Raw genomic sequence first — 24,494 nt, 5'->3', positions numbered from 1 at the left:
TGTATGTATAAGCTTTCCGCTTGGTGTTTGTTCTTTATCAGATCAGCTTATTCCATTTAGTCTATAACATCAGTTCCTACGTACCAACTATAAGGTAAGTTATATATATTATATTTTCATCTACGTGCCTTCTTATAGATTAAAGTATTAGTGCTGTTCTTCTCTTTATGTATAATATAATTAACATTTTATGTTTTGCATGCAAACATTAATTTTTATTCGTTGAAGTTGGGTTAATTAATTCTAGTTATAGTCTAGATATGGCCATGGTATTATACTATTATTATGTCATGCTGTCAGAACACTTAAAACCAGATCCATAGTTTACTTGTTCATCTGAACTATCTACCTATGAGTTGGTTCTTTAATTTGATAATTGCTATACACAAATTGGTGTGAGAGTTGGGAAAATGCATTTTTGTTTCTCGCTTTCTAGTTCTGGTTTTCGTAAGATTGGTTAAGGTACCTTCACTCTTTAACAACTAGTATGTTGTAATGGCAGGAATGGAGAATCAGTAATTGGCTTTTTTCATTTCATAATCATTATCATTATCATATACAAACAGCAGAGAGAGCTTTCCATAACTTCTGTGTGGTGCTCTGCATAGCTTGGTCGATCTTTATGCTAATTGTTAAATCATTTTGTTGATGAAAGGATTAAGAACCACTGATACGTTAGCTAAAAGTTTCAAAAAGTGGAGCATGTATGTTAATAACATGCAAATTATATACACAAAATTCAGTGCTCAATATAAGCCTATTAGGGATCTAGACGCTTTTGAAAGGTGCCTGCGCCCACCTTGAATCCTACCCTCGCTATTAATTACACTCCCTTCCACAAGACTTGGCATCCCCTGGGAATAAATCGTTCAACATGATCAGAAAACAAAGTTCTCTTAACTATTTTAACTAACAAAATGCAAATAACAATCACAGGTAAGTCAAATATTTTGCAAAATGGAAGAAACCAAACTGAAAAACTAATCAACCTTGGGGTAGCTTATATTCTCCTGATAAAGAAGTAGCTGAAAGAGAAGTGTGTTTAGCTTTAGCTTTAGTTAGTGGTAAGGGAATATGGGACAAAGCTTTACTTAGTGGTAGTAAACCTTTTTTGACTTGGAAGCACATCACGCTGCGTGCAAGCTAACCAAACTACCCTCTTTTGAGTCTTTTCTCTAGTGTGAAGAAACAGAGTTGGCTTCTTTACTTTTTTACAATTAAACCGATGCTAATTCCGGACCAGACTTTGTACAATATTTACACCATTCATAAAGAATTCAGCCTGATCACATTTGTAATGAAATTTGCATTTTTTATGTCGGCAAAAACAGAAAATCGGATGATCAAAAATTCAAATGAAGTTACGTAGGAAGCAAGTCAACAACAGTCCAGGTACATACATACATCTTACTATCTTACCACTCCCACCACCACGTGCAATGGAACTCTCTTTATTGACTGTAGGATGAAACAGTTGGTCTGCTTAGCTAATGGAAGACCCACCAGTCCCACCACCACGTGCAAAGGAAGAAGACTTGAAAGAAAAGTGGAGACCTGATAATATATTTGTGGTTCACACATTCTCTCTTTATTGACTGTAGGAAGAAACAGAGTTGTTGGTTTTTTTCATTACAAACAGCAGAGAGAGTTTTCCATAACTTCTTTGTGCTGGTCTGCTTAGCTTGGTCGATCTTGGACTAGTACTCAGCTTAACATCACTCCATCAAATTTTCATTGTTAAAGGTTATTACAAATTTATTCTTCCTTGTTTATTACTCTCTTTTTTTTTAATCGTCATTCATTGTTAAAGGTTTTGCAAACTTAAACTCTTTATCCATCACTTATTTGAAATTTGAGCTAACCAATTCTAAAGTCCAATGATGACTATCTCTTAAAACTGATTTGTGTTTTTATCTACTAATTCTCCACCTTTACATGATTTTAAATTTGCAGATATCCAATTCGTACTTGAACGTTTTCCTTTGGTTCTTGTTATTAGAGGTTCAGAGAACAACCAACTGCCCCAAACAAGTGAGATTATACATATTCTCTATTTACTTAATGTTATGTATTTTATATATATCCTACTGGAGTAGCTCTATCATGTCTCATCACTTTAATTAACAACCAATGTGTTGTAATGACAGGTATGAAAGTTGCTGGAGCAGTAGTTGGAAGCGTACTGACTCATGGTCTTAATCAGTTGGGTGTCAAAAGTCTGAGTGACCAAATTCAGACATTGAGAGACAAAAAAGGAGAACTGATTGCCAGAAAAAACAAGGTGAACGAAATTCTGCAAATCGCAGAGATACACGGAAAGACGTGCACAAAGGACACACAGGATTGGTGGAATAGAGCCGAGGCTATTATACATGTGGCAGATGCCGTGGACAAAGAAGCCAAAGACCCAAAAATAAAAATATGCACAATTGGAATTTCTTGTACGCCTGATTGTTGTTCACGACGGAAGTTGGAAAATTATTTTGTGAAATACGTTGAAGTGATGGATGATCTCTTAAATGAGGCTAGTCATTTCTCAGAAGAGTCTTTAACGTTTTTGGGAATGGAGATGCCGACTACAAGACTGATTGGTCGTACTGCTGATGAGAACCTCAAGATGGTTTGGGAATATATAGTAGGTGATGAGTTTGAGAAAATTGGTGTCTACGGCATGGGTGGCGTGGGAAAAACCACCATTATGACGACAATCAGTAACCAGCTCGTGCGAGAACGTAGACGTTTTGAAAATGTTTTGTGGGTTATCTGTATCGAGAGATGTTGATGCTCAAAACTTCAACAACAGATTTGCGAAAGTAGTCGATTTGGATCTTTCGCTAAACAAGATGAAGCTAGTAGATCGTCATCTTTGTTGAGTGCATTGCAAAAAAAAAGGAAAATTTGTACTTTTCTTGGACGACATATGGGAGGCATTTGATCTGCATAAGCTAGGACTTCCCGAACCTTCAAAAATCAATGGGTGCAAGATAGTATTAACTACTAGATCATTGGAAGTGTGCAGAGGGATGTTGTGCCAGAAAGATGTCAAAGTTCAACCCCTTTCTAAGGACGAAGCATGGGAACTGTTCTTGGTAAATGTCGGTGAGAAACTTGTTCCCGACGTGGAAGAGATTGCAAAAAAAGTTGTTGCGGAGTGTTGTCGTTTGCCGCTTGCAATCATCACAATTGGGCAAGCTATGAGAAGCAAAGATGTTGGTGATGTTGGTGAGTGGCGAGTTGCATTATCAGATCTGAAGAAGTCTACAAGTTTGAACATGGACATGGAGAAAAAAGTTATTCAATGTCTGAAGTTCAGTTACGATCGATTGAGGGAGGAGAATCACCAGAAGTGTTTCTTATATTGTGCACTGTACCCTGAAGATTATGAAATCGACACTAGACAGTTGATTGAGTATTGGGTTATGGAAGGGTTAGTCAAGGGATCGAGCAAAGAAGATGAAATGGATCGTGGCCGTGGTATACTGAATATACTAAAGCGTTGTTGCATGCTAGAAGAAGTTTCTTCAAAAGGTCGTGGTTATAGAGATAGGGACCTTGTTAAAATGCATGATTTGATCAGGGATATGGCTCTTTACATCACAAAATCAAAACCTAAATTCATGGTCAGAACTGGGCTTTCATCAACAGAAATACCACATGAAAATGATTGGGCGGAAGATCTTGAGAGGGTTTCGTTTATGGAAAGTGGAATAGAAAATATTCAAATTATTCCTAAATGCCCAAAACTCTTGACATTGATCTTTGCTCAGAAGTATTATGATGGTCCACTGAAACACGTTGCAAGTGGATTCTTCGTGCACATGAAAAGTCTGACGGTTCTCGATTTATCTGGGACTAGTATTGAGTCATTACCAGATTCACTTTCTGATTTGGTGAATCTTCGTGGTTTACTCTTAATTTATTGTGAGTACTTAGTTAGAGTGCCTTCTCTATCCAAGCTTCAGTCACTGAGAGTGTTGAAGCTCACATATTCGGACATAGAAGAACTGCCTCATGGGATGGAAATGTTGGTCAACCTCAGAAGCCTTGATCTCAGCGACAATTCTAAATTGAAAGAAATTATCCCTTCAGGATTGATATCCAAGTTTTCCTTACTTGAAGAGTTACTATTGGGAGGAATAAAAGCGGAATATGTGTATGCGCGAGAAAGAGGGGGAGATTTCGTGCAGGAACTCTCAAGCTTGACACACTTGGAGAATCTTACAATCGAATTTCACGAGCTGTCGGACTTTATTTCCTATGCTGAATTTACAAACTTTGAAAAGTTAAAAAAGTATTCTATTGGCATAGAAAGCGACTTCTATCTCGGAAGTCCGCACGAGAGAAGTCTATGTTTGTCCAACTCAAAGGGTATTCCTTGCAATGCCCTCCGACTTCCGAAAAGCATTCAATTTCTTAGAGTTCAACATTTCAATGAAATCTCAAGATTATCAGAGTTGCCCTTCCTACAACGGGTCATAATATCAAAGTTTTATTCTCGTTTAATATCAGGAGCTTTTCCTTGTTTGAAGAGGTTAGATATCAGGAGTTGTCATAATATCAAAGTTTTATTCTCGTCTAGGTTGCTTCAACAGCTTCTTAACCTTGAAGTGATCGAAGTTGTGAATTGCTCACAATTGGAGGAGCTAGTGGTAGCGGATGGAGATGAGAGTGGTGCCATTCCAGTACTCCCGAGGTTACGTAATCTGCACTTATCTAAATTACCAAAACTGAAGAGCAATTGGAGTCAGCTATTCATGTACAGCAACTCTTGGCAGTCTGTTTCAATTTACAAAGTCAAACTGGACCGCCTGTTTATTTCAACTAGGTTATTACAACACTTTCAATACCTGGAAGAGATCGGAGTGTACAATTGTGCGGAATTGGAGGAACTAATTGTAGAAGAAGAAGAAGCATGTGAAACTGTCGCACTCCCAAGGTTGAAGGAATTGTGGTTCTTGAATCTACCGAAACTGAAGAGCATTTGGAAGGGCGTGATGGTTTGTGACTCTCTTCAAACAGTTATTGTAGGCATATGTCCTGAATTGAAAAGGCTCCCTCTGTTCAACCGAGAACATCAGTCAGCCCCACCTTCTCTCAAAGAAATCAAAGGAAGAAGAGATTGGTGGGATTCACTCGAGTGGGATTACCCACGTCCTGAACATCTCTTTCTCAACTTCGAAAGTGATGACGATGATGACAAAGAAGAAGTTGAAAAAGAAGAAGAAGATGATCAGTAAGAAAAGGCTTGTATTCTTTCCAAGGATTCAAACGTGGGATTGAAATGATCTTTTTCTCAAAAATCTTCGTTTTTTGGCTTCGATCAAGGTATGTGTCATGTTCATCCGTAGTTTCAAGCTTTTCATCATAAACTTTATTTCTTTTTAGGATTTTCTTTGATTTGTTGCCGTTTTTAAAGATTTTTAAATAATTTGTTGTTCAATTTATCCACAGATAAATTCGAATTTGTGTTGATTTTTCGTGGAGATTCAGAAATTCTAGTCTTGTTTTGGTTTCAATTGATTGGAATTCTGAATTTGATTGTTTTGTTTTTTCAGTTGAACTGATTTCTAGAGTTTTCGATTGTGGGAATCGTCACCGATAGTATTGGAACTTCTTTTGGTGATGGTAAAACTCAGAACGACTTCTATACTCTCAATTATTTGCTCCTGTCAATCAATGGTGTTTATGTGTGTGTCCGCAATGTGATTTGTTGAACAGTCAAACTGGATGCAGAGAACGCAGCAACTTAATGTATGAACAAGAAGATGTATTTGAGTGGTGGGATTCACTCGAGTGGGATTACCCACGTCCTTAACACGTCTTTCGAGAAAGGAATGATTGATTTCGTCTCGTTTTCTGATCGGATTGAAAAGAGCTCTTATTCGATTTCAAGTTACAAAGTGCTTGTGGAAAAGAAAGGTCTCCAAGTGCTACGAAGGAATCAAATGTTAGATATCGAAACCAGTTTTCCTTTCTGCTTAGATAATCGGGTTTTCGATCAAGGTATGCATCATATTCATCCGTAGTTTCAAGCGTTGGATCTGAAACTTTGTCTTTTTAACAAATTTGAAATAATTTGATAGATAATAGGCCATACTGATGTTGTTGTTCAAATTCGAATTTATATTGATTTTTAGTGGAGAATCAGAAATTCTAGTCTTGTTTTCGTTTCAGTTGGTCTTTATCCTTTTCATTTTTTCCAATTTTGATATAACCATTGGAAATTCGAAGTTTCGTAAGTATTCATTTATGTTCTAGAACTGGCTGAAATTTCCTTGTGTAATAACAACTCCATACTCCGCATATTTTCTATGAGATTTAAGAGTTAAAGTTAGCTTAGTTCGTAAGTGTCGTGGCTTCTCTTGCATTAAGGTTATAATTATTCATGGATTTGAATGTATATGGAGATTCCTGGTTTGTTCATATGTCAGGAATTTGGTGAGTTGGCATTATGATAACAAACTAGTCAGACTATTGGTTTGATATGCAATCATATGTTTGCACTTTTACGCTATACAATGATAATTCCTCGTATTACATGTGAACATAGTCCGAAAAATCTCATTGTAGTAGTTCCCTAAACCTGAATAGTATCCAGTGATTACATTACCATTGACTCACAAACAGGGCCAAGGTTGAAAGTTGGTGTTAGGCACCGATTGGTCCTACCAATATAGTCCCCTCCAGTTAATGGGATCTGTTGAAGCGTGTTTAATTTGATTTATTTCATTTTCCTGAAGAAAAAATCTCACATATACCATGATAGTTGTCCTTTACATACTTGGTATTGGAGTTCTTCTGAACTGTTATATAATTTCTTCTCTTTTTTTTTCGATAAATGTTATATAATTTCTTCTCAAGCATAGGCTTAGGTTCTTTATTTATATTGGCATGATTGAATATAGGTCACCGACATATTTTCCCCTCCAAACATTTCAAACTGAAGCCAAATTCAAGAATCTTCAAGTATTGTTGCTCTTGACTCAAGCACTGATTCTACTTTAATGTGTTTGACAGGTACAAAATTTCAAAACTGCCAGTAGGATAGTAGCCGCCTGCTTGTCATACAGTTTGGTTTTTAACTTGTGCTTGTTTTATGGGCTGCTATTACTCAAAGAAAGTTAAACGATCGCCTGGTTACGAGGAGCCTACGGTTCTTGCTTCAGAAACCCCTGTGAGTATGTTTTAGTTATTTGTATGCGTATCTCATTTCAAAATTTCAATCATGAACTCTGTTGTCAAAGGCGGCACCCTGATGGCAAAGGAGGCAATTTTTAATGAAAATTGTTGGTCCCTGTCAAAGGCATTCCCATGGTGCCCAATGTGTTTCGGACGTTTGCTAAAACTGGAAAGAGTGGAACCTATGTTGCAAGGAATAAATTTCCTGACCAGAAATAATGTTGTAAGGATTATGTTGAATGGGTAGTAGACGTAAATAACTCCTTTCTCACATCCATAGGGTAAATAACTCCATAGTGTTTCGAACATCCATAGGGTAAATAACTCCATAGTGTTTCGAACATCCATAGGGTAAATAACTCCTTTCTCACATTTTGTAATTATGAAAATTTATTATACCCGAGCGGTTCAATGAACAAGTGTTTGACCTATATTTTCCATGTACACCGTGAATCAGGTCTTTAACTTTCGATCCCTTTTTGTATATATCATCTGTCGTTGTTTTAAGTTTTAAATTACAGGTTTTGGATTTGTTTGATGTGAAGTTTAATGGTGTTATTGAATCGAGGAATTTATTAGGTCATTGGGCATCTTTCATCCCAACGCTCCTTTGGAGGAGAAAGGTGCATGTAAGAATTGATTCTCATTACTTACACTTATATTGATGATCTCATAATAAGCATTACTAGATTCTACTGGTAATCAGTTACTCAAAAAACTGCCCACCTTTCCACTGTATCCTTTAATTTGCTGATCACACTTTGGTAAATTCTTTGTGTAGTTGCATTTCGACTATATGATCTAACGCAGACTGGCTTAATTGAACGTGAGGAGGTGATTTAGTATATATATCATTCAGGTTCTCTCCATTTATTCTGTATGTATGTGCTTGACTTATCAAGAAGCATGTTATAGTACACAAGACACATGTTATCATGCAGAATATTGTAGTTAGAGATGTGGATTTAGAGATGGGAATATGTGATCTTAAAATCTAGTAAATATCATATCATGCTATCGACTATGTTTAACACAGTTTTGATCCCACTGACTTTGGGGAGCCATACATTATAATTCTGACTGATTAGTAAATAATCAATTGTTCATTTCGGGTGTTCAAGACCAAATTTATATGCTTAGAAAAGTCCGTGATTGAACAAATGTCTCAACTTATAATGAAATGATGAGAAGTCTTCGACCAATACTTTTCAATTTTGTATGTGCAACAAAGGGTCATTCATAATGAGTCCCAAAGGGCGTACCACATGACTGAATATAAGAAGACATCAGACGTTCAGACCAAATTATACAAGGCATACAACATTTCAATGTGTAAGAATCTGATTTTTAAACCAGTTTGTATGTAACTTTTGTTGCATGTTTCAGTTAAAGGAGATGGTGTTGACTCTTTTGATCGAGTTTGATCTGGCCCTCTCTGAGGATGTTGTCGAAACAATCGTGGATAAGGTCATCTGCTCTCTCTGGAATTGTACACTTACCTTATATCTGTTTGTTATAGATTCTCATTGCTGTCTTGCTACAGACATTTACTGACGCAGATTCAAAAGGCAATGGAAGGACAAATATGCATCAAATGGCTGCACGGTTATTTTCATCTCAGACAATTAAAGGTGGTGGTATATGGTAGGACAAAAAAACACCATTTCTGCATTGGTGCTGGGAATGCGCGCGGTTGTAGAAATGAAGAGCCTTGTCTCACAAAGACTCTGGAGGATTGAAGGAGGACATCAAAGTTGATAGCGTCGGACTGCAACAGCTTGGATCCGTGGAACAAGAAGCAGAAAAGTGTAAGACTTGTTGGTAAACGAACCTGGTGTGGGGCATGCAATCCATGAAAAGTTTAAGGTGCAAGTTTTGAGTAATGGAAAATCATTGGATAAGAGTATAAGACGGAGTTCCCAACTATGGCGGAAGCAGATTCAGATCTCCTTGTCGAGGTTGAGGGTGTAGTTGGGGATTTCACTATTTCAGCAAGGATAAGGGTGTTTGCCCCCTAATGCTTGAACGAGGGCCAAGGTGGCAGTGTGCTCTTCATTGCCTCATTGACAGTCAGTAAGTAGGATTTCCTAACTGGTAACCAATACCACACTTCATTCCCTGGCCAGTTTCCTAAACCAATTAGGAATGTAACCAAACGAAAGCTATATAGAATTCCCTGGTTGTTTCCTTTTCGAATTCCAATTAGAATTAGCAATCCTCTTATATTTATTTATGTAAACGCTAAGGGCCTTACAATTAGCACCCTCTTTTTTCAGTGGTAGTTGAGTTTGATTGTTTTCTTTAGGAGATAATAGATTTTAGCTTTTGTAGAGATTAGATTGTAAATTTTGGAACTGGCTAGATTAATTGATGTTCTTCCATTCAAGTTTCCTTCCACTTTCGCTTGTTGTATCAAATCCAAAACTACATGCCTCCCACAAACCTACAAAACTAAATAGAAGAGGAATTGATGATGGAAAATCAGAATAATCTTGAAGATTTGAACATCTTCAACGAGAAGAAAAATGATTTGGTTGTGCCAGATAAGTGGGAAGATTTGTCTACCTGCGGCAAGAATAACAATTTGGTTGGTTGTGCCATATCATATCATGGGGAAGATTTCTTCTTTAACATATTTACAAGACTTCATGGGCGTGAACTTAATCAGTTTGAGCCTTTGAGGTATGAATGCAACTGTAGTACAACCGTACAAGTTAATTAGCAGCTCATCTTTCATTAACGCTCATTTTCAGTGTTGTCAATCTAATCTTAGTTTGATCGCATTTCCGAAATATATTGGCCCCAGAATCTATGATCCGAATGAAGAGGTTACTGTGAAGGATTTATGTATTGATCATAACACCATAAAGTTTGTGATTAGTAGTTGTAATGGTTTAGTACTACTAGACCCTCTGCCAAATGGAGGAAGAAAATGTGCGTTTGTAATCCTGTCACTGGTCACCTGCTCCAAGCCTCCAATTGAGTTGAGCAGTGCCCATACCCAGGGTTCAATTTCCATTAACGGAGTAGGTGCCGACTAGCAAAGTCGGTAAAACCTTTGGGTGATAATACCAGAAGTCTGGGGCTCGAACCCCGCCAGCATCAAAAAGTTACTGATCTCATTTAAAACAGGCTTGCCAAAAAAAAAAAAAAAAAGGGAAAATGAGGGTTGGAATTGGTTGACCGCATTCCGATAGAATGATGCAACACAAAAGAAAACTTGAGAAGTCAAGAGAAATGACTACAGAAATTGCACACTAAGAATCACAACGAGGAGTCTAATTCATCGTTGTGTTTCCAAACCCGTGATGCAATTGGTTCACACTGTGTCCCTTGGTATTCAATCCTTATGTTGCTATTCAATCTCCGAATCTAAATCAGATTCTAAACAAAGAAGCTTCATCCGGCACAAAATCTCATCCAGTAAAGCATATACCTCATCAGATCTTGGATGCGATCTGTCCTCTACAAAAAACTTATGAACGATCCCATCCACTTCGATGAAACTATAACCTACTGCTTTTGTGAACTGTTTGCCTTTCATCAGCTTCCTTACTTTTGCAACACCGTCCCACCTACCCCTCGATGCATATACATTGGAAAGAATCACATAGATGCCTGGATTCCTTGGCTCAAGCTCAAAGAGGAACTCAGCAGCTATTTCAGCTAGTTTAACATTGCCATGGAAACTGCAAGCCCCCAATAAAGCCCCCCATACAACTGCATCAGGCTTCATTGGCATCTTCTTTAAGAGACCATAAGCTTCATTTAAAAATCCAGCGCGGCCTAATAGATCAACCATGCACCCATAGTGTTGCAGTTTAGGGGTTATACAGAAATCTTTGTGCATAGATTCAAAGAACTTCCAGGCCTCCCTAACTAGGGCTCCGTGAGTACATGCTAGTAGCACCCCTACGAATGTGATGTCATCAGGTGAGATCCCTCCAGTCTAATAATATTTGACAATGCCGACAACAAAATGTAAAGATGTTAGACAAATTGCAGCATACTTGTTATATCAACGCAATAATTGCTATATCCAGAAAATACAAAATGAGAAGAATGGAACACACGGAGCACTCACCAGCATCTCACGGAAAAGCTTCAAACCCGCCTCCCATCTCCCATGAACTGCCAAGCCCATGATCATAGTATTCCAAGAACACAGATTTTTCGTATGTCTAATCTCCTTAAACACACGCATTGCCTTATCAATCCTCCCACACTTTGCATACATCTCCAACAAAGCATTACTTACAAACAAATTCTTTGCAAATCCTTTCTCCCTCACTAATACTTCAATTCTCTCCCCCATCTCAAGTGCCCCAAGATTAGCACAAGCTGGAAGAACACTTGCTATCGTCACCTCATTCGGCTTAACCCCTTTCTCCGCCTCCATCCTCATATATATTTCAAGTGCATCCTCATACCGCTCATTCTGAGAGTACCCCGAAATCATAGCCGTCCACGAAACAACATTCCTACGCGGCATCAACTCAAACAATCTCCTCGCTTCCGCTAAATCCCCACATCTTGTATAACCCGTAATCATCGAGTTCCATGCAGGTAAATCCCTATCACCACTCATTTCATCAAACACTTTTCTAGCCAATCCCGCCAACCCACATTTTGCATACATATCAACTAACGCTGTCAATGCATAAGGGTCATACTCAAAACCCAATTTAAAAAACTGTGTATGAACCATTTGCCCTTGTTGCCGCGACAAAAGGGAAGCACAAGCTGCAAAAAGGAAGGTAAAAGAATGTGGGTTTGGCCAGCAACCTCGTAAACACATTTGAGAATAAAGTTTGAGGCATTGGGTATATGGACCATGAGAAGAATAAGCTTGAATGAGTTTGTTATAAAGGAAAGTAGTTGGTTGAGGAATTGTGTCAAACATTTTCTGTGCATAAGTAATATTTGGGATTTCAAGAAGTTTGGTTATTAGAAATTTGTATTGGTCTGTACCAGTTATAAGTGTTTGTGCATGGATTTGCTTCAATTGGTTCATGTTACTGCTATTAAGAGATGGTTGGGTTTTCAGTGTTCATCTTTTGCATTATATTGGCGGCAAACTGATATTTTGTTTTTTGTTTGTAGTGAAACTTAAAATGCCAAAAGTTCTGAAATTTCTGACCAGTAACATTTCATGAATATATTGTTAATATTTCGAGCTAGTATATGACACTGTAGGGCTGTCAATGGTCCTGTTCTTAGTGTTGTAAGTTGTAAGAACCAAAAACCATTTAATTTTAAGGTTTCGGTTTTGGTTCCCGTTCTTTGCGGTTCTTAAAATTGTAGAACTATATCTAGGGATGTCCAAACGGGTACCCGACCCGGCCCGAACCCGATTTTTCGGGTTTTGAACGGGTATCGGGTTACCCGGGCCCAGCCCTATTCTTTGCAGGTCGGGTTCGGGTTCGGGTATTTGTTGGATACATGTGACCAAACCCTACCCCTAACCCTATATTCGGTTACCGTCGGGTTCGGGTTCGGGTTTGGTATGGTAAAACCGAAATATATGAAATAAAAGAATATTAAATCTCTTCATCGGGAACGTCATTTTTCGTTATTAGGGATCTCAAGATCTCAAGAAAAAACCTCTTTTCAATATGTAATTAATCAAAAGCCATCTTCTTTTATTGGATTTGATCCGTTTACTTTTTAACGTCGTAAAACCCAACGGTCATCAAATATTCAAAACACAATGCGATTGATTTTTTTTGAAAAGAAGAAAAAAAAGTAAAAAAAAGCAAAGCAATTCCAAAGACAATAACTCAATAAGATTGATGGTTTTGGGAGTTCGACTTCTTGTGGTGGTGTGAATCGACTTTGATTTGACAATAAGATTGATGGCTTTTTGGGAGTTTCGGTTTTCTTGTGGTGGTGTGAATCCGACTGTTGATTTCTTTCGCTTAATGGTGACCACATTTAGAAAGAGATATTTGAGGAGGTCGCAAATTTTTCGGTGAATGCAAACTTAAGAAGACTATCAAACCCACCAATCTCTTCATCGTGAATGTGTGATTGGGTTGCTTTGTTTGAGGGGAGTTGTTGGAGGGGAGAAGAAGTAGAAGAAAGTAAGTACGGTCAAAGGTAATTTGTCTTGAAGCACCAAAAATAAATAGTAATGAAGCAAAAGACTAAAAGTTTGTTTGAAGATAAATAGATAATAAATGAAAATATAGTTGTTGGGAATTATGGTGCGGTTCGGGTTCGGGTTTTGGTCGGCATTTTACCCTATATAAGCGGGTTTTGGGTTCGGGTTCGGTCGGATATGGTTTGGGCTTTTTAACCCTTTTAACGGGTTTAGGGCCAAATTATCGGGTCGGGTTCGGGTCGGTCCGGGTTTAGATAGTGTGACCAAACCCGACCCTATGTGTTTCGGTCCGGGTTCGGGTTCGGGTTTTGTCGGGCTCGAGGCGAGGTTCGGTCTTGGTTTTTTTCGGGTTTTGGGCGGGTTTCGGGTTTCGGGCAGAATGGACATCCCTAACTATATCCATAACCATCGGTTCCAATTTTTCATTTCCGTTATTAAGAGATTCATTATTTACACACTTTTTTTATAGGTCTTATTAAAAAATATATACTAAAAATATAAAAATACCGTACGAACGAATCGCTTTTTAAATATTTATATAAGTAATAATGTCATTCAATAATAAGTTAAATAAAACCATATATTTCAGGTTGTGAACTATTTTTTATATTATTTATAACATTAAATACTATAAAACTACATATTATACTAATAAATAAATTTTAGTAATATATAAATGAACGCTTTGAGTTTTTATATTATTTATTTCAATATTTTTTATGTTAAAAATATGATAACGTTTGGTTCCGATCCAGTTTCAATTCTAGTTTAGTTTTTTTTTTAAAATACCACTCGGTTCCAGTCCTATATGGTCCAATTTTTTTAGTATCTATTTTTAAATGGTTCCTAAAAGTAGGAATCATAACCATAATTTTTTCTACCGTTTCGATTAAATGGTTTCCATTGACACTCCCTTATGACAGTGCAAACATTAGAGCATCTCTAGGTGGTGGTAGCATACTCTTCATATTTGAAGAATGTGAATGAAGAAGTTGGTCGCAAATTTCGACCAACTCTAGGTGGTCGCAAATTCGATTACCAAAAAACAACCCACGCGACATTAGGAGTGGCGCGCAAGTGAAAAAAAAAAAAAAACCCTACGCGACATTAGAGTGGTGGCGCGACAAGATAACCGCACGTGTGGTCTTTAGTCAAAGTCAAAAAAAGTTGTGGGGCGACATTACCAATGTCGCGCCGCCGCATCCGCATCCAAATTGCTAAATTTGCGAACAAGAATGCAAACAAACAGGTGATGCGACCACGAATGCGTCCACTTAGAGTTGGAATTCCGGAAAATTCCGACGCATTTCTTTAAATTTGAAGAATGCAACCACGAATGCGTCCACCTAAAGATGCTCTTAGTATCCATTTTTAAATGATTCCTAAAAATAAGAATCAGAACCATAATGTTTTATACAGTTCCAAATTCCAGTTCCAGTTCCGGTTAAACGGATACCCATTCACACCCTCCCAATGACAGTGCAAAGTGCAAAGTGCAAAGTGCAAACATTAGCATGTGGATCACAAAAGAATTATTTGACAATACTTAAAATGCACACGACAAAGATGTCATGTAAAAAAAGCAGCCCTTCAAAAATTGCCTGAAATAGCCAAACAAAATGTGGGAATTAGTTCAATATACACGTGTCGCCTCATTACCGACCCGGACTAATAAAAAAACAAAGAGCGCACGTAGCCACATATGAAAGTTGGTCAGTTGGTGTAAGCGTGTACTAGTTTAATCAGCTCATCATCAGTGGCCCACTCAACTGCCCCTCAGCAATCATCAACTATTACTATGGTTAGAATGAATTTTCAATATATATTTATTTGAGTTAGTGATCAGACAAGGGATGATATATACAACTCCTGCTTAATATTTTATGTCCTCAAGTTGTTATATTATTATCATCTTGGTTTGGCTTGTTATGTAAGGTATTATATACTTCATTTCATGAATTTGATGTGTTAGTTGATCTTATCCACATTAACTAATTATAAAATTTTCTTTCTTTAGTGAATTTCTTGTTGCTTACAGTTGATACCAACTATAGTCTTTGTCAATCAAATTATTGGACACTTTTAATAATATTTGTTTGTATCCTTACTGGCCTTACATAATAATTATTTATATTCTGATCATAGTTTTTTTTTTCTTATTTCTTGAGTCTGATCATCATGTGCAGAAACCTTGTGGAACAAGAAGGATTAAGGGATACTTGCCTTTTGGTTTGTTGGAAATGAAGTAGAGGGGAGGTTTGTAAACCTTGCTTATTCTTAAGGTGTTCATCTGATGGCGAATTTGGTTGGGCCTCGTTTGTACTGTTGCTATAATTGCTTAAACAATGTGTCATACCACGACGACGTTGTTTCTCAAGCTTTTCAAGTAAAATCCTTGCTCTGATTTTGTCTGAATTTTTGTTTTCATGTTGCATTGTCTGGCTGGAATTCATAAAGAAGCAATATCATACTCAACTACTAGCTTAGGATTTGATTCGAACTTTCTTGTTTATTGGTAACTAGTGTGGCAATTACTAGTGTTATTTATAAAAGAAATACTGACAAGTTGAAAATCAATTCATGGAGTCTTCTACGTAATGCTAGTGTTCTTGCAATATAATCATTTCTCTTAAGAGGAAATTGTAATAGTTACTCTCTGCGGCTCTGCTCAGCCAGTTGGCCTGTGCATTTGGAGTTTCGGTTCAAGTACATTTCTGAAATGGATAGGATTTGGATTTCTTTGATCTTATATTTCATTCCAGTTTGCATTTAACTATTCAGCCAATATATACCATGTTCTAAATATTTTCTGTATTTCTTTTAACAGGGAAGAAATGGCCGAGCATTTCTATTCTCTCATGCAATGAACGTAACTGTAGGGCCTAAAGAAGACAGGCAGCTCATGACTGGACTTCACACAGTTGCTGATGTATTCTGCGAAGACTGCAATGAGGTGTTGGGTTGGAAGTATGTACGTGCTTATGAGGAATCACAGAAGTACAAAGAAGGAAAATTCATACTTGAGAAGTCAAAAATTGTTATGGAAAACTGGTAGTCCCTTTCCTACTCCCTGGTTCCCTTGTTGTCGTATGGCATGTGCGTATCTGTCTTGTATAGAAGATCCTTACGATTTGAAAAGATTCAGTTACTCCTTGTGCATTCTTAAACTGTCTTCTGTATAAAACTTGTGCCTTTGGACTACCTCTGTATATAAAAACAGAAATGTGAGTGTTGCTTGTTCCCTTTTCATGGCAAATTGATACATCTGTACTGATTACCTAATAATTTACTTTGTATATTTTATTTGTGGAATAGGAGCACAAGTAATAGATCGATCGAGCCCTACATTGGCGAGTACCCTAAAGTTTTCGAGGCGATCGATTTTAGTTGTGTTCTAGCTGCTTTAGATAGTCTAGAATCTTGATATTGGAATCACTTTATAAAGTTTACTAAAAGCTGGTCAAGCTTTTAGGCTTTGAAATAACTAGTTGAGCCCCAAGTCCCCAACTCCATAGTGCGATTTGTACAGAAGACTTCTCTCTGATATACGTCTGGTAGTCTACATTTCTCAGAATAGATGAGGAAGCTTAAGGGTTGGAGGGCTCGTCCAGCTCCTTATGGTGGTCGGAAAATTCCACCATAAATATCTGTATGGATATATCCCAAACTGCTGGCTCTAGTTTATAACAATAAGAAATAGTCTTCTCTTCTATGTTTCTTCCTGTAAAACTTTGTTCAGGTCATAAATTCTTGTTGCATGATTGCACCTACTTGCAAATAGTGCTTCAGTTGCAGGTTTCGTGGCTACTCTATGTTTGAGCATGATATCTATTGGTATTCTACCTTTGAACGTTTGTCTTCGAAGTTATGGGGTTGCTGCAGTATAATGTTCTTAACAAGTTTAATCTGTTGACTATCTCTCGTCTGAATGAACTAATAGATTCACGCATGATTTCAGTGTCTAGCTAGGTGGGATTTATAAGTATTGGGTTCAACTGCTCAACGTACTACTAATCAAGTGGTGGCCGGGTTAAAAAGTCTCTAAGTTACGGATTTGGACGTTGGTTTGGAGTACGAAAAGCAAATATTCTGATCAGACTCGTTAAGTTTTTGTTCTGGGATATATTAAGATCAAACTCAGAACGCTTTGCTTGTACGTTTTCTGTTCAAAAAGCTAGAGGGTTTCACACTCCTACGTTGAAAGACATCCATGGCGACGAAGAGGATTAGAGTAAACAACCTCAAGACTAATGGCTTCTGGGAGGATCTGATTTGGGAGATACTCATTAGAGTCCCTACTAAAACCCTATGCAGATGCAAGTGCGTTTCCAAAACTTGGCTAAATTTGAGTTTAGAACAGTCTGTAGTTCACACTTTCAGTGTACAACCCAAATCAGCACTACCATCCACTGTTTTCTTTTACAGTAACCTCAAAGGAAAACTGAATTTCCATTCTTTCGACAATGAAACTGATGTCAATGGTGTGAATGCTAGCCTCAGCTTTCTCAACGGGCGCTCCCCTTCCATCTACGTAGCTGACTCTCACAATGGGCTCTTCTACTTTGTGCAGAAAAGCGTAGAACGCGTTGGTATTCAGAGCCCTATCTCATTCCTTATTTCGTCTGCAACCCTTTCCATAAGCGATGTTTAGCCTTGCCAGAACGACTTCACAAGCATTACGTGAAACTCACTCTTTTATTTTGCTATGACAGTGAAGAACAAGTTGAATTCAAGGTGGTTGCGTTTGCAGGCTGCAGATGCAATGTGATAGAAATGTATTCTTCGGAGACAGGACAATGGAAGGCTTCCACTTTCTCCCATACATATGGTTATTATGGTTATGGTCCATTTGAGAACACCACTTGGTTAGATGGATTTGTTTACTTGTGGAATAACGCCTGGATCGGAGACGTTTATATGTTTACGATTGGCAGGAAGATACTATGAATATCGTCACAACGCCGATGGATAAAGACAATGGACTTTTGGGTGTATCAGCTGGATCTCTGTATTATGCTTGTGCAGATTGGACTGGTTTCAGTGGATGGATGCTTTCCAATGGATGATGGATTTTTAAGCATAGTATATATGAAAGCTTGGTAGATGAGTTATTTCCAGAGGCCTCAGAATTTGGACTCGGAGCATTGCCCTTTGCTCCATTGGCTTTTCATCCGTTGAATCACAAGCTTATTTTGGTGAAGTTAGGGAGCAACGCATTCTTTTATCACTTGGACACGCCAAGGATGGAACTCAGTGAAAACTTCTATCCGGATTCCTGCTTTAAAGTCATCCCCTATTGCCTTCAAAGTGGCATCCTTGCTTAACAAGGAATACTTGGTAAGTTATACTGTGTTTAGAATATTTAATTTCTTTTGGCGCATGTACGAATTACTACATCATTACAAATTACAAGATCTGTTGAACGGTTTTATCAGAATTTGCCCTGTAAACTTTTCAAAGATAGGTCCTCTGCATACCTTCTAGAATAGTTGGTGCTTAAAAAAAATGATAAGTACATCCTTTCCTTCTTCTTTTTTGGTTTTTTCTTTTTATCAGTCTTCCTATGCATAGATTGAGAGAGGTTATTCATGTTAATGAACTAACAGATTTTCTTACGTTATTTGGTTAAGTTGGATGTATTTTGATCAGTAGTCAAAAGTTTAAGTACCAGATTGGTGGTTCCCTGATAAAATTGAAATTGCGCGTTCAGGATAATATTAATAAGAACTCTGTTTAATACAACGGGACACTACATTGGTTTATTGAAGAAAAAAAAAAAAAAAAAAAAAAACGGGACACTACATTTATTCCATATAAACTACTTACAAATAATATTCAACACTGAACAACTCCTTTCACACATACATGAATGCCAACAACCCACAAAACAAACATGTTATTATGACAAATGCAATGCTTTCCTTGCGAACCTACGACGGACACGTAAAATTACAGTTAAGTGGATGCTTGCTTCTTAATTAATTAAGAATCCATCAGATTTTGTGGAGTTGACATTTTAGGACCTGACTCTGTTGTTTCCTCTGGAGAGTTCCCAGCCCAACCAAGGTTCACAGCCATGTCCTCGACCGCCACCTTAACCACATCAGTTCGAACACCCATATCAGCACCATATCTGCTCACACAGTACATCCCAGCTGTCACAGTAGCCACCCCAACTGGTCCTGCCATTAACATGTTCAGAGGAGAGGAAATAAGGGCTGCAATTGGGGCACTAAGAACCGAAGAAGCTTGACCACTCCTCCCAATACCTGTCTTCTCAAGAATCAAAAGACCTGTCCTGCAATAGAGTGCAAAGTCCTCACAATTGTTCTGAAAAATGTAAGTAATTCCCAAATCCATTCTGAAGCAGAAACATTGCCCTGTGAACCACTGTTTGTGGAGGGTCTGATGTTGCTGTAGTGCATGTTCCCCCTCGGACTTGGGCAAAGAAAACAGATGGGGTCACTCCATATTCAAAGCAGTAAAGGGATCCATTTCCAAGGAAACAGTCCAAGCAAGAGAGGACTACACCACTATTTTCTCGCCTGAAACCACAGTCAGGGAAAGTTGGACAGGGAGATGGAAGCTTAGAGCTTGAAACAGAAGATCCAACAGAGGGCCCCTTGCTTGAACTCCCACCTTGTTCACGTGTAAAATGAACCACTTTGCTTCCGCCAACATATATTCCTAAGTTATCGACAAAAACAAAACAGAAACACCAAAAATGGATTTCCGTTAAAAAAATAAACCATGGAAAATTGATCTAATACCAAATGATCTTAAAGTCAGTTGGAAGTATTTAAACTAAAGAGAGTGTTACTTGTAAGAACTACGGAAGTATATAGGAACAGAAGAAGTTTGAATTGATACATCTAGCACAAATAAGCCTACTACTAATTTTTTTTTCTTTCTCTTTTTTATATAGCACATTTCTTCAAAAGATGCACCTGCTAAGATTCCTAATTCAAAGATCAAATACAAGCTACAGTTCCATGAATATATATACTTATCTTTCTATGGGAATTTATGGCAGTTGAGTTTAGATTGATAGAATACTAATAGTCCAATACCATACTTCAAGACAAAAAAAACAAGTAAAATGTAGGAGAAAGTGGCTTGCAAGGCAAATTGGAAAAGCATTAGTCCTGGGAAAGAACTACTCTATAAAATGCTGGATGACTTGTATATCCAAGCAAATAAGTGCGTGAAATAGAAGCATGAAATGTAAAACTTTCCAGCCGAGAGAGACATTAGTGAATGCTATCCAGCACTTTGGGGAGCCAGTTCAATTGATGAGTACATAACGGAACATAAAAGAAACCCTAAAGAAGGCAATGCAAGAGCCCAAAGTGAGAAATGAAGGTGAAATTTCTAGAGGAGAGCACAAGGCAGGTGACAGCACTTAACTCTACTCCAATGGAAAATTTGCATGGATCACACGTGAAAATCTTCTTTGATCTCCTTTAATATTGTTTATGACCAATCTACAGGGATGTAAATCATCTATTACGAGCTCAAGGATCAACAAACAGTATATCCACTACGAGCTCAAGGATCAACAAATAGTATATCCACTACGAGGCAGAGCCTTTTATCCATGGTCAAATTGAACAATGGCAATTGGGTCGAGTTGTTGTAAGTGGCATATATGAACGTATCGAAGGAGGGATGACCAACCAGTGGAAAGTTTTCAGTTGCAGGACATTCCAAATATGCAATCGCGACAAGTTAATTAAAATAGTCGTTCAGAAAAAAAACTCCTCCAAATTCCTGATGTGAAGGAAATCTGCAAATACATGAATCACGACTACATCTCAAGACATGTATGCCGTCGCAAAACTAATAGTAGCGCAACAGAGACATAAAACACAATTCTCTGCTGGGATTGTTATGAAGTCATCCTGTTAACCTTGATCAGAAAATTGGGCAGTATGTAACAACATTAAGGAATCAAAGTAATCTAAATTCAGGGACAACCAAAATCTCGTAAATTGAAAAGTTTGCAACTTCACAAAGATTCCTAGTTCCTACATCTATACACTTCGATTAAACCCACGAATAATTTCATCTCCTCAATACATACTTCCATGTAAAGCAATTTAACTACAAAAGACCATTACTTCATGATTAAAACACCCAATTCTAAAGCACAACTCAAACATTTCGACAAACCCCACAACCTAAACAAGGCACATTTCTAAGTTGACACGTCCCATAACCTGAAACATGACCAAGTGTACTACATAAACAATGAAAACAAAAAATTCCAAAAATCCACCGACAAAAAACACCATAAACTAGAATTTCAAATGACACCCACATTATACATTGAAGCAATTCAGCCACATTAATAAGAGAAAGATAAATTTATTACCATGATGAGAGTAAGTATAAACAGCTCTCCAAGTGTAGATATGATCACCTGCTTTAATCTGAGTCTTCTCAACTTTGTTAGAGAGAAGACCCATTGTTGTTCACTGCATTGAAAACAAACACAAGAACAAATACTATAGAGTAAAACAACAAGTCAATGATTTGTAAGACAAAGTGGATTAAAGGAAATGATGATGACTTCATTACCGTTCAACAACTGATACCTGTTCGATGTTGAAGTGTTTTTTTGTTTACTACATTTGTTTTGCTTTTTTAGGCAAAGAGTATATTTATCTGTGGGCCGCATGCACAAACCTCTTTAGTCAAGGAACATATATGTCATCTTAACCGTTCCTTGATTCGTGGATAAACAGATGTGTGATTAGATCTCCAAGTGAAAATTATTAAGGTTTCGTATAGATATGCCATGTGGGGTTCAATCATTTGGGAATGTGGATAGATTTTCTTGTTTTTTCTCCTTTTATTTTTGGTTATATTTCATTATAGTCAATAAAAATGATGGCATACAGCATACTAGAGAAGTTGCACTCGTCTATTTTCGCACAATAATTACAAGCAGTCCAATAAGTTCTCTCTTTATGCCTAATCTATTCAGTTAAAATTGTGCCCAAGAACACAAAATTTGCACATCCTTGAGTGTCAAACAACTGCAACTGTTCACCCCGACCCTTACCACTAACACATATACTTTGTTAACTAGATTGGTCGGTGGTGTTCAATTTAATGCTTGTTTTTCATGGGCCGGGGTTGAACTCTTCAAGCATTCTGCAATGTTTTTTAATTGAATAATTTCATTCCAATATAATCGGAATTTAATTGGAATTAAATTATCAAAAAAATGACCCGGCCAATATTTTTGTCTTTGCTTGTGGTTTTTGTAGTGTCTAATATGAGTTGATAATTTAATATGTAACTAAAATAATTTTATTTTGTGGGTTATTTTAGCATCGAATATGAGTTGATAATTTAATATGTAACTAAAATAATTTTATTTTTTCATCTACCCATCACTTAAATGACGAGCTTAGTAGACATTTCTCTCTCTTTTTTTTATTGCATAATTTCTTATTTTATAATTCGTGCATTGCTTTATCAAAAAAAAAAAAAAAACGCGCATCACACGTACATGAGGCTAGTACATATATTATCGAAAAAAAAAAAAAAAGAGGCTAGTACATATTAAAAATCACATCTGCTTTAGTGGAGGCAGGCTGTGCTGCAGTCTCTTGCACAATCGCTCACAGATTCTTGTCCAATGCAACGCTTCATGCAGTCACTAAAACAGGTACCAAAGGCAGGCTGTGCAAACAACATTAGCATGCAGACCACTAATAACGCAATAACAAACCTTGCATCAGCCATTGTAGAAACTCAGTTACACAAACGTAAAAAGGAGGTTCGTCCTGGAATGATATTCTTTTGCATAATGATCTAGAGAGTATTTATAGCCAAATTCAAACCATAATTTTACGACAGACAATGATTTTGTTATTAGTTTACATTTGCTAAATTTGGAATTGGCATCTAATAAATGAATAAAATTGTATCCAAACATGAAAAACTGATATCCAATTCACATCCCCAAGTAAAATGTTGTCACTTTTGTTAAAGTGGCTAAAGATAGTAATTAACTTAAAATAATTGTCTGTGAAAAAACCAAAAATTGAAAATTTTAACTTATGAGGGTCACCCATGTGTCCATAACCCAAAAGTAGTTGCATCAAACAATCTGATTGATTCCAAATGCATGTGGCTCTATGTGGGCCGGCCGGTCGGGTTCTATGTGGAGATTGCAAAAAGCCTAGGTGTGTGTGGGCTGAAAATCCCTGTAATCCAACATTACGTTGTGGGCTTCACCCCTTAGGCATGTGTTGAGTTAAAAAATACGCACCCTGTTGAGCTCCAACTGTGTAGTTGGAGTTGCAGAGGCCATGTTTGTCAATTTTAATGTCGCCCTAAGTCCTATGTAAATTTAAATTTGTATATGAAAATTTAAATTTACGTAAATTTAATATTATATGTAAATTTATATTTTTATATGCAAATTTAAATTTACATAGGACTTGATACAAAATTAAAATTGAAAATATGTCCTTAATAAGCCGAAATTATAAATAAAAAATGATGACGTCAACTTGGTTTGAGATTTATGGCGAAATTAAAAATCAAGACTGCCAATAAAAAAATAAAAAAAAATCAAGGTGGACTTATTGCGAAATTATTATTAGGCTTTGTCGTTGTCCTTGGGTCGTAATCTCTGGAAAAAAAAAAAAGAGCTCCAAACCCTCCTATTTTCCCGCCAAAAAAGATGGGCTTTTCTTTTTTCTATTTCAGTACTTTCTAGACTCCTCATATTTCATTGGCTTTTCATTTTCAGTTTAATTGAATAACTAAATCTAGTGGTTCCCATGCCAAAACCAAGTATTATAAGTCATATCCATACCATTTATCACCAAGTGTTCGGCGACCTTATTATCATGTCCACGATGAAAATTCTGACATACTTTGCAAGGACATCTCAATTTCTTTTCTCCTATTATAGTTTTAGCAAGTTTCACGAAGTTCTCAGCCGCTTTTCTATACTTTACTGTATTTCTATAAAAAAAAAAACAACACAAAACCAAACAAAACAAAACAAAACAAAACAAAAAGAAATTACTAAATATGTGGTAATTATATGTCAAATTTTATGGAAGGCAATATAGGGGCTTCTTTTTAGAACCTTTGCCAATGGACCCAAGCCTTGTCCATCATTATGCTACCACTTCCTAACTTCAAACCTGATCTGACCATAAGCAAAAGAATGAAGTCGCTAAAC

The 24,494-nt window shown here is 37.1% G+C and overlaps 3 protein-coding genes, 1 long non-coding RNA gene and 1 pseudogene across 7 annotated transcripts; 3 read left to right on the top strand and 2 right to left on the bottom strand.

Annotated features, from left to right (window-relative positions):
- The first annotated feature begins 1,479 nt into the window (after window positions 1–1,479).
- Window positions 1,480–7,619, top strand: LOC147495815 (putative disease resistance protein At4g27220). The gene is made up of 7 exons (XM_086568478.1): window positions 1,480–1,743; window positions 1,954–2,031; window positions 2,148–2,765; window positions 2,875–5,181; window positions 5,244–5,325; window positions 5,556–6,003; window positions 7,018–7,619. The coding sequence occupies exons 3-6, from the start codon at window positions 2,150–2,152 to the stop codon at window positions 5,557–5,559; spliced, it is 3,009 nt and encodes a 1,002-aa protein (XP_086424604.1). The 5' UTR covers window positions 1,480–1,743; window positions 1,954–2,031; window positions 2,148–2,149; the 3' UTR covers window positions 5,560–6,003; window positions 7,018–7,619.
- Window positions 7,620–7,814: 195 nt separating this feature from the next.
- LOC147495814 (uncharacterized) lies at window positions 7,815–9,565 on the top strand. The gene is made up of 2 exons (XR_015197734.1): window positions 7,815–8,646; window positions 8,723–9,565. It is a non-coding gene; the product is annotated as an uncharacterized LOC147495814 (long non-coding RNA).
- An 813-nt stretch (window positions 9,566–10,378) lies between these two features.
- Window positions 10,379–12,311, bottom strand: LOC147495813 (Pentatricopeptide repeat (PPR) superfamily protein). The gene is made up of 2 exons (XM_086566904.1): window positions 11,264–12,311; window positions 10,379–11,128 (listed from the first exon to the last, which is right to left on the bottom strand). The coding sequence occupies exons 1-2, from the start codon at window positions 12,191–12,193 to the stop codon at window positions 10,535–10,537; spliced, it is 1,524 nt and encodes a 507-aa protein (XP_086423030.1). The 5' UTR covers window positions 12,194–12,311; the 3' UTR covers window positions 10,379–10,534.
- A 2,621-nt stretch (window positions 12,312–14,932) lies between these two features.
- LOC147495812 (protein yippee-like At4g27745) lies at window positions 14,933–16,524 on the top strand. 3 transcript variants are annotated; one of them, XM_086564533.1, is made up of 3 exons: window positions 14,933–15,083; window positions 15,469–15,668; window positions 16,110–16,524. In XM_086564533.1, the coding sequence occupies exons 2-3, from the start codon at window positions 15,576–15,578 to the stop codon at window positions 16,335–16,337; spliced, it is 321 nt and encodes a 106-aa protein (XP_086420659.1). In that variant the 5' UTR covers window positions 14,933–15,083; window positions 15,469–15,575; the 3' UTR covers window positions 16,338–16,524. The 3 variants fall into 3 exon arrangements, with proteins under 3 accessions (XP_086420659.1, XP_086420658.1, XP_086420657.1); XM_086564532.1 differs by having other exon boundaries at window positions 15,079–15,217; XM_086564531.1 differs by lacking the exon at window positions 14,933–15,083 and having other exon boundaries at window positions 15,338–15,668.
- A 2,447-nt stretch (window positions 16,525–18,971) lies between these two features.
- Window positions 18,972–22,011, bottom strand: LOC147495811 (protein LEAD-SENSITIVE 1-like; annotated as a pseudogene). Its single transcript, XR_015197733.1, has 3 exons — window positions 21,863–22,011; window positions 21,657–21,759; window positions 18,972–19,969 (listed from the first exon to the last, which is right to left on the bottom strand). The product of XR_015197733.1 is annotated as a protein LEAD-SENSITIVE 1-like (transcript).
- Window positions 22,012–24,494: the final 2,483 nt, after the last annotated feature.

This window comes from Coptis chinensis, chromosome 6, assembly GCF_015680905.1.
Source record: "Coptis chinensis isolate HL-2020 chromosome 6, ASM1568090v1, whole genome shotgun sequence".
NCBI lineage: Eukaryota > Viridiplantae > Streptophyta > Magnoliopsida > Ranunculales > Ranunculaceae > Coptis > Coptis chinensis.
This window is presented reverse-complemented; position numbering and strand designations above follow the sequence as displayed.

Bases quoted from the DNA above. Each gene is read 5' to 3' on its own strand.
- LOC147495815 (XM_086568478.1), top strand. From the start codon at position 2,150: ATGAAAGTTGCTGGAGCAGTAGTTGGAAGCGTACTGACTCATGGTCTT. The intron at 2,766-2,874 runs GTATCGAGAGAT...ATCTTTGTTGAG, and splicing joins AAATGTTTTGTGGGTTATCT to TGCATTGCAAAAAAAAAGGA. The intron at 5,182-5,243 runs GTGATGACGATG...CAGTAAGAAAAG, and splicing joins TCTCTTTCTCAACTTCGAAA to GCTTGTATTCTTTCCAAGGA.
- LOC147495813 (XM_086566904.1), bottom strand. From the start codon at position 12,193: ATGAACCAATTGAAGCAAATCCATGCACAAACACTTATAACTGGTACA. The intron at 11,129-11,263 runs GTGAGTGCTCCG...AAATATTATTAG, and splicing joins AGCTTTTCCGTGAGATGCTG to ACTGGAGGGATCTCACCTGA.
- LOC147495812 (XM_086564533.1), top strand. From the start codon at position 15,576: ATGGCGAATTTGGTTGGGCCTCGTTTGTACTGTTGCTATAATTGCTTA. The intron at 15,669-16,109 runs GTAAAATCCTTG...TTCTTTTAACAG, and splicing joins TTGTTTCTCAAGCTTTTCAA to GGAAGAAATGGCCGAGCATT.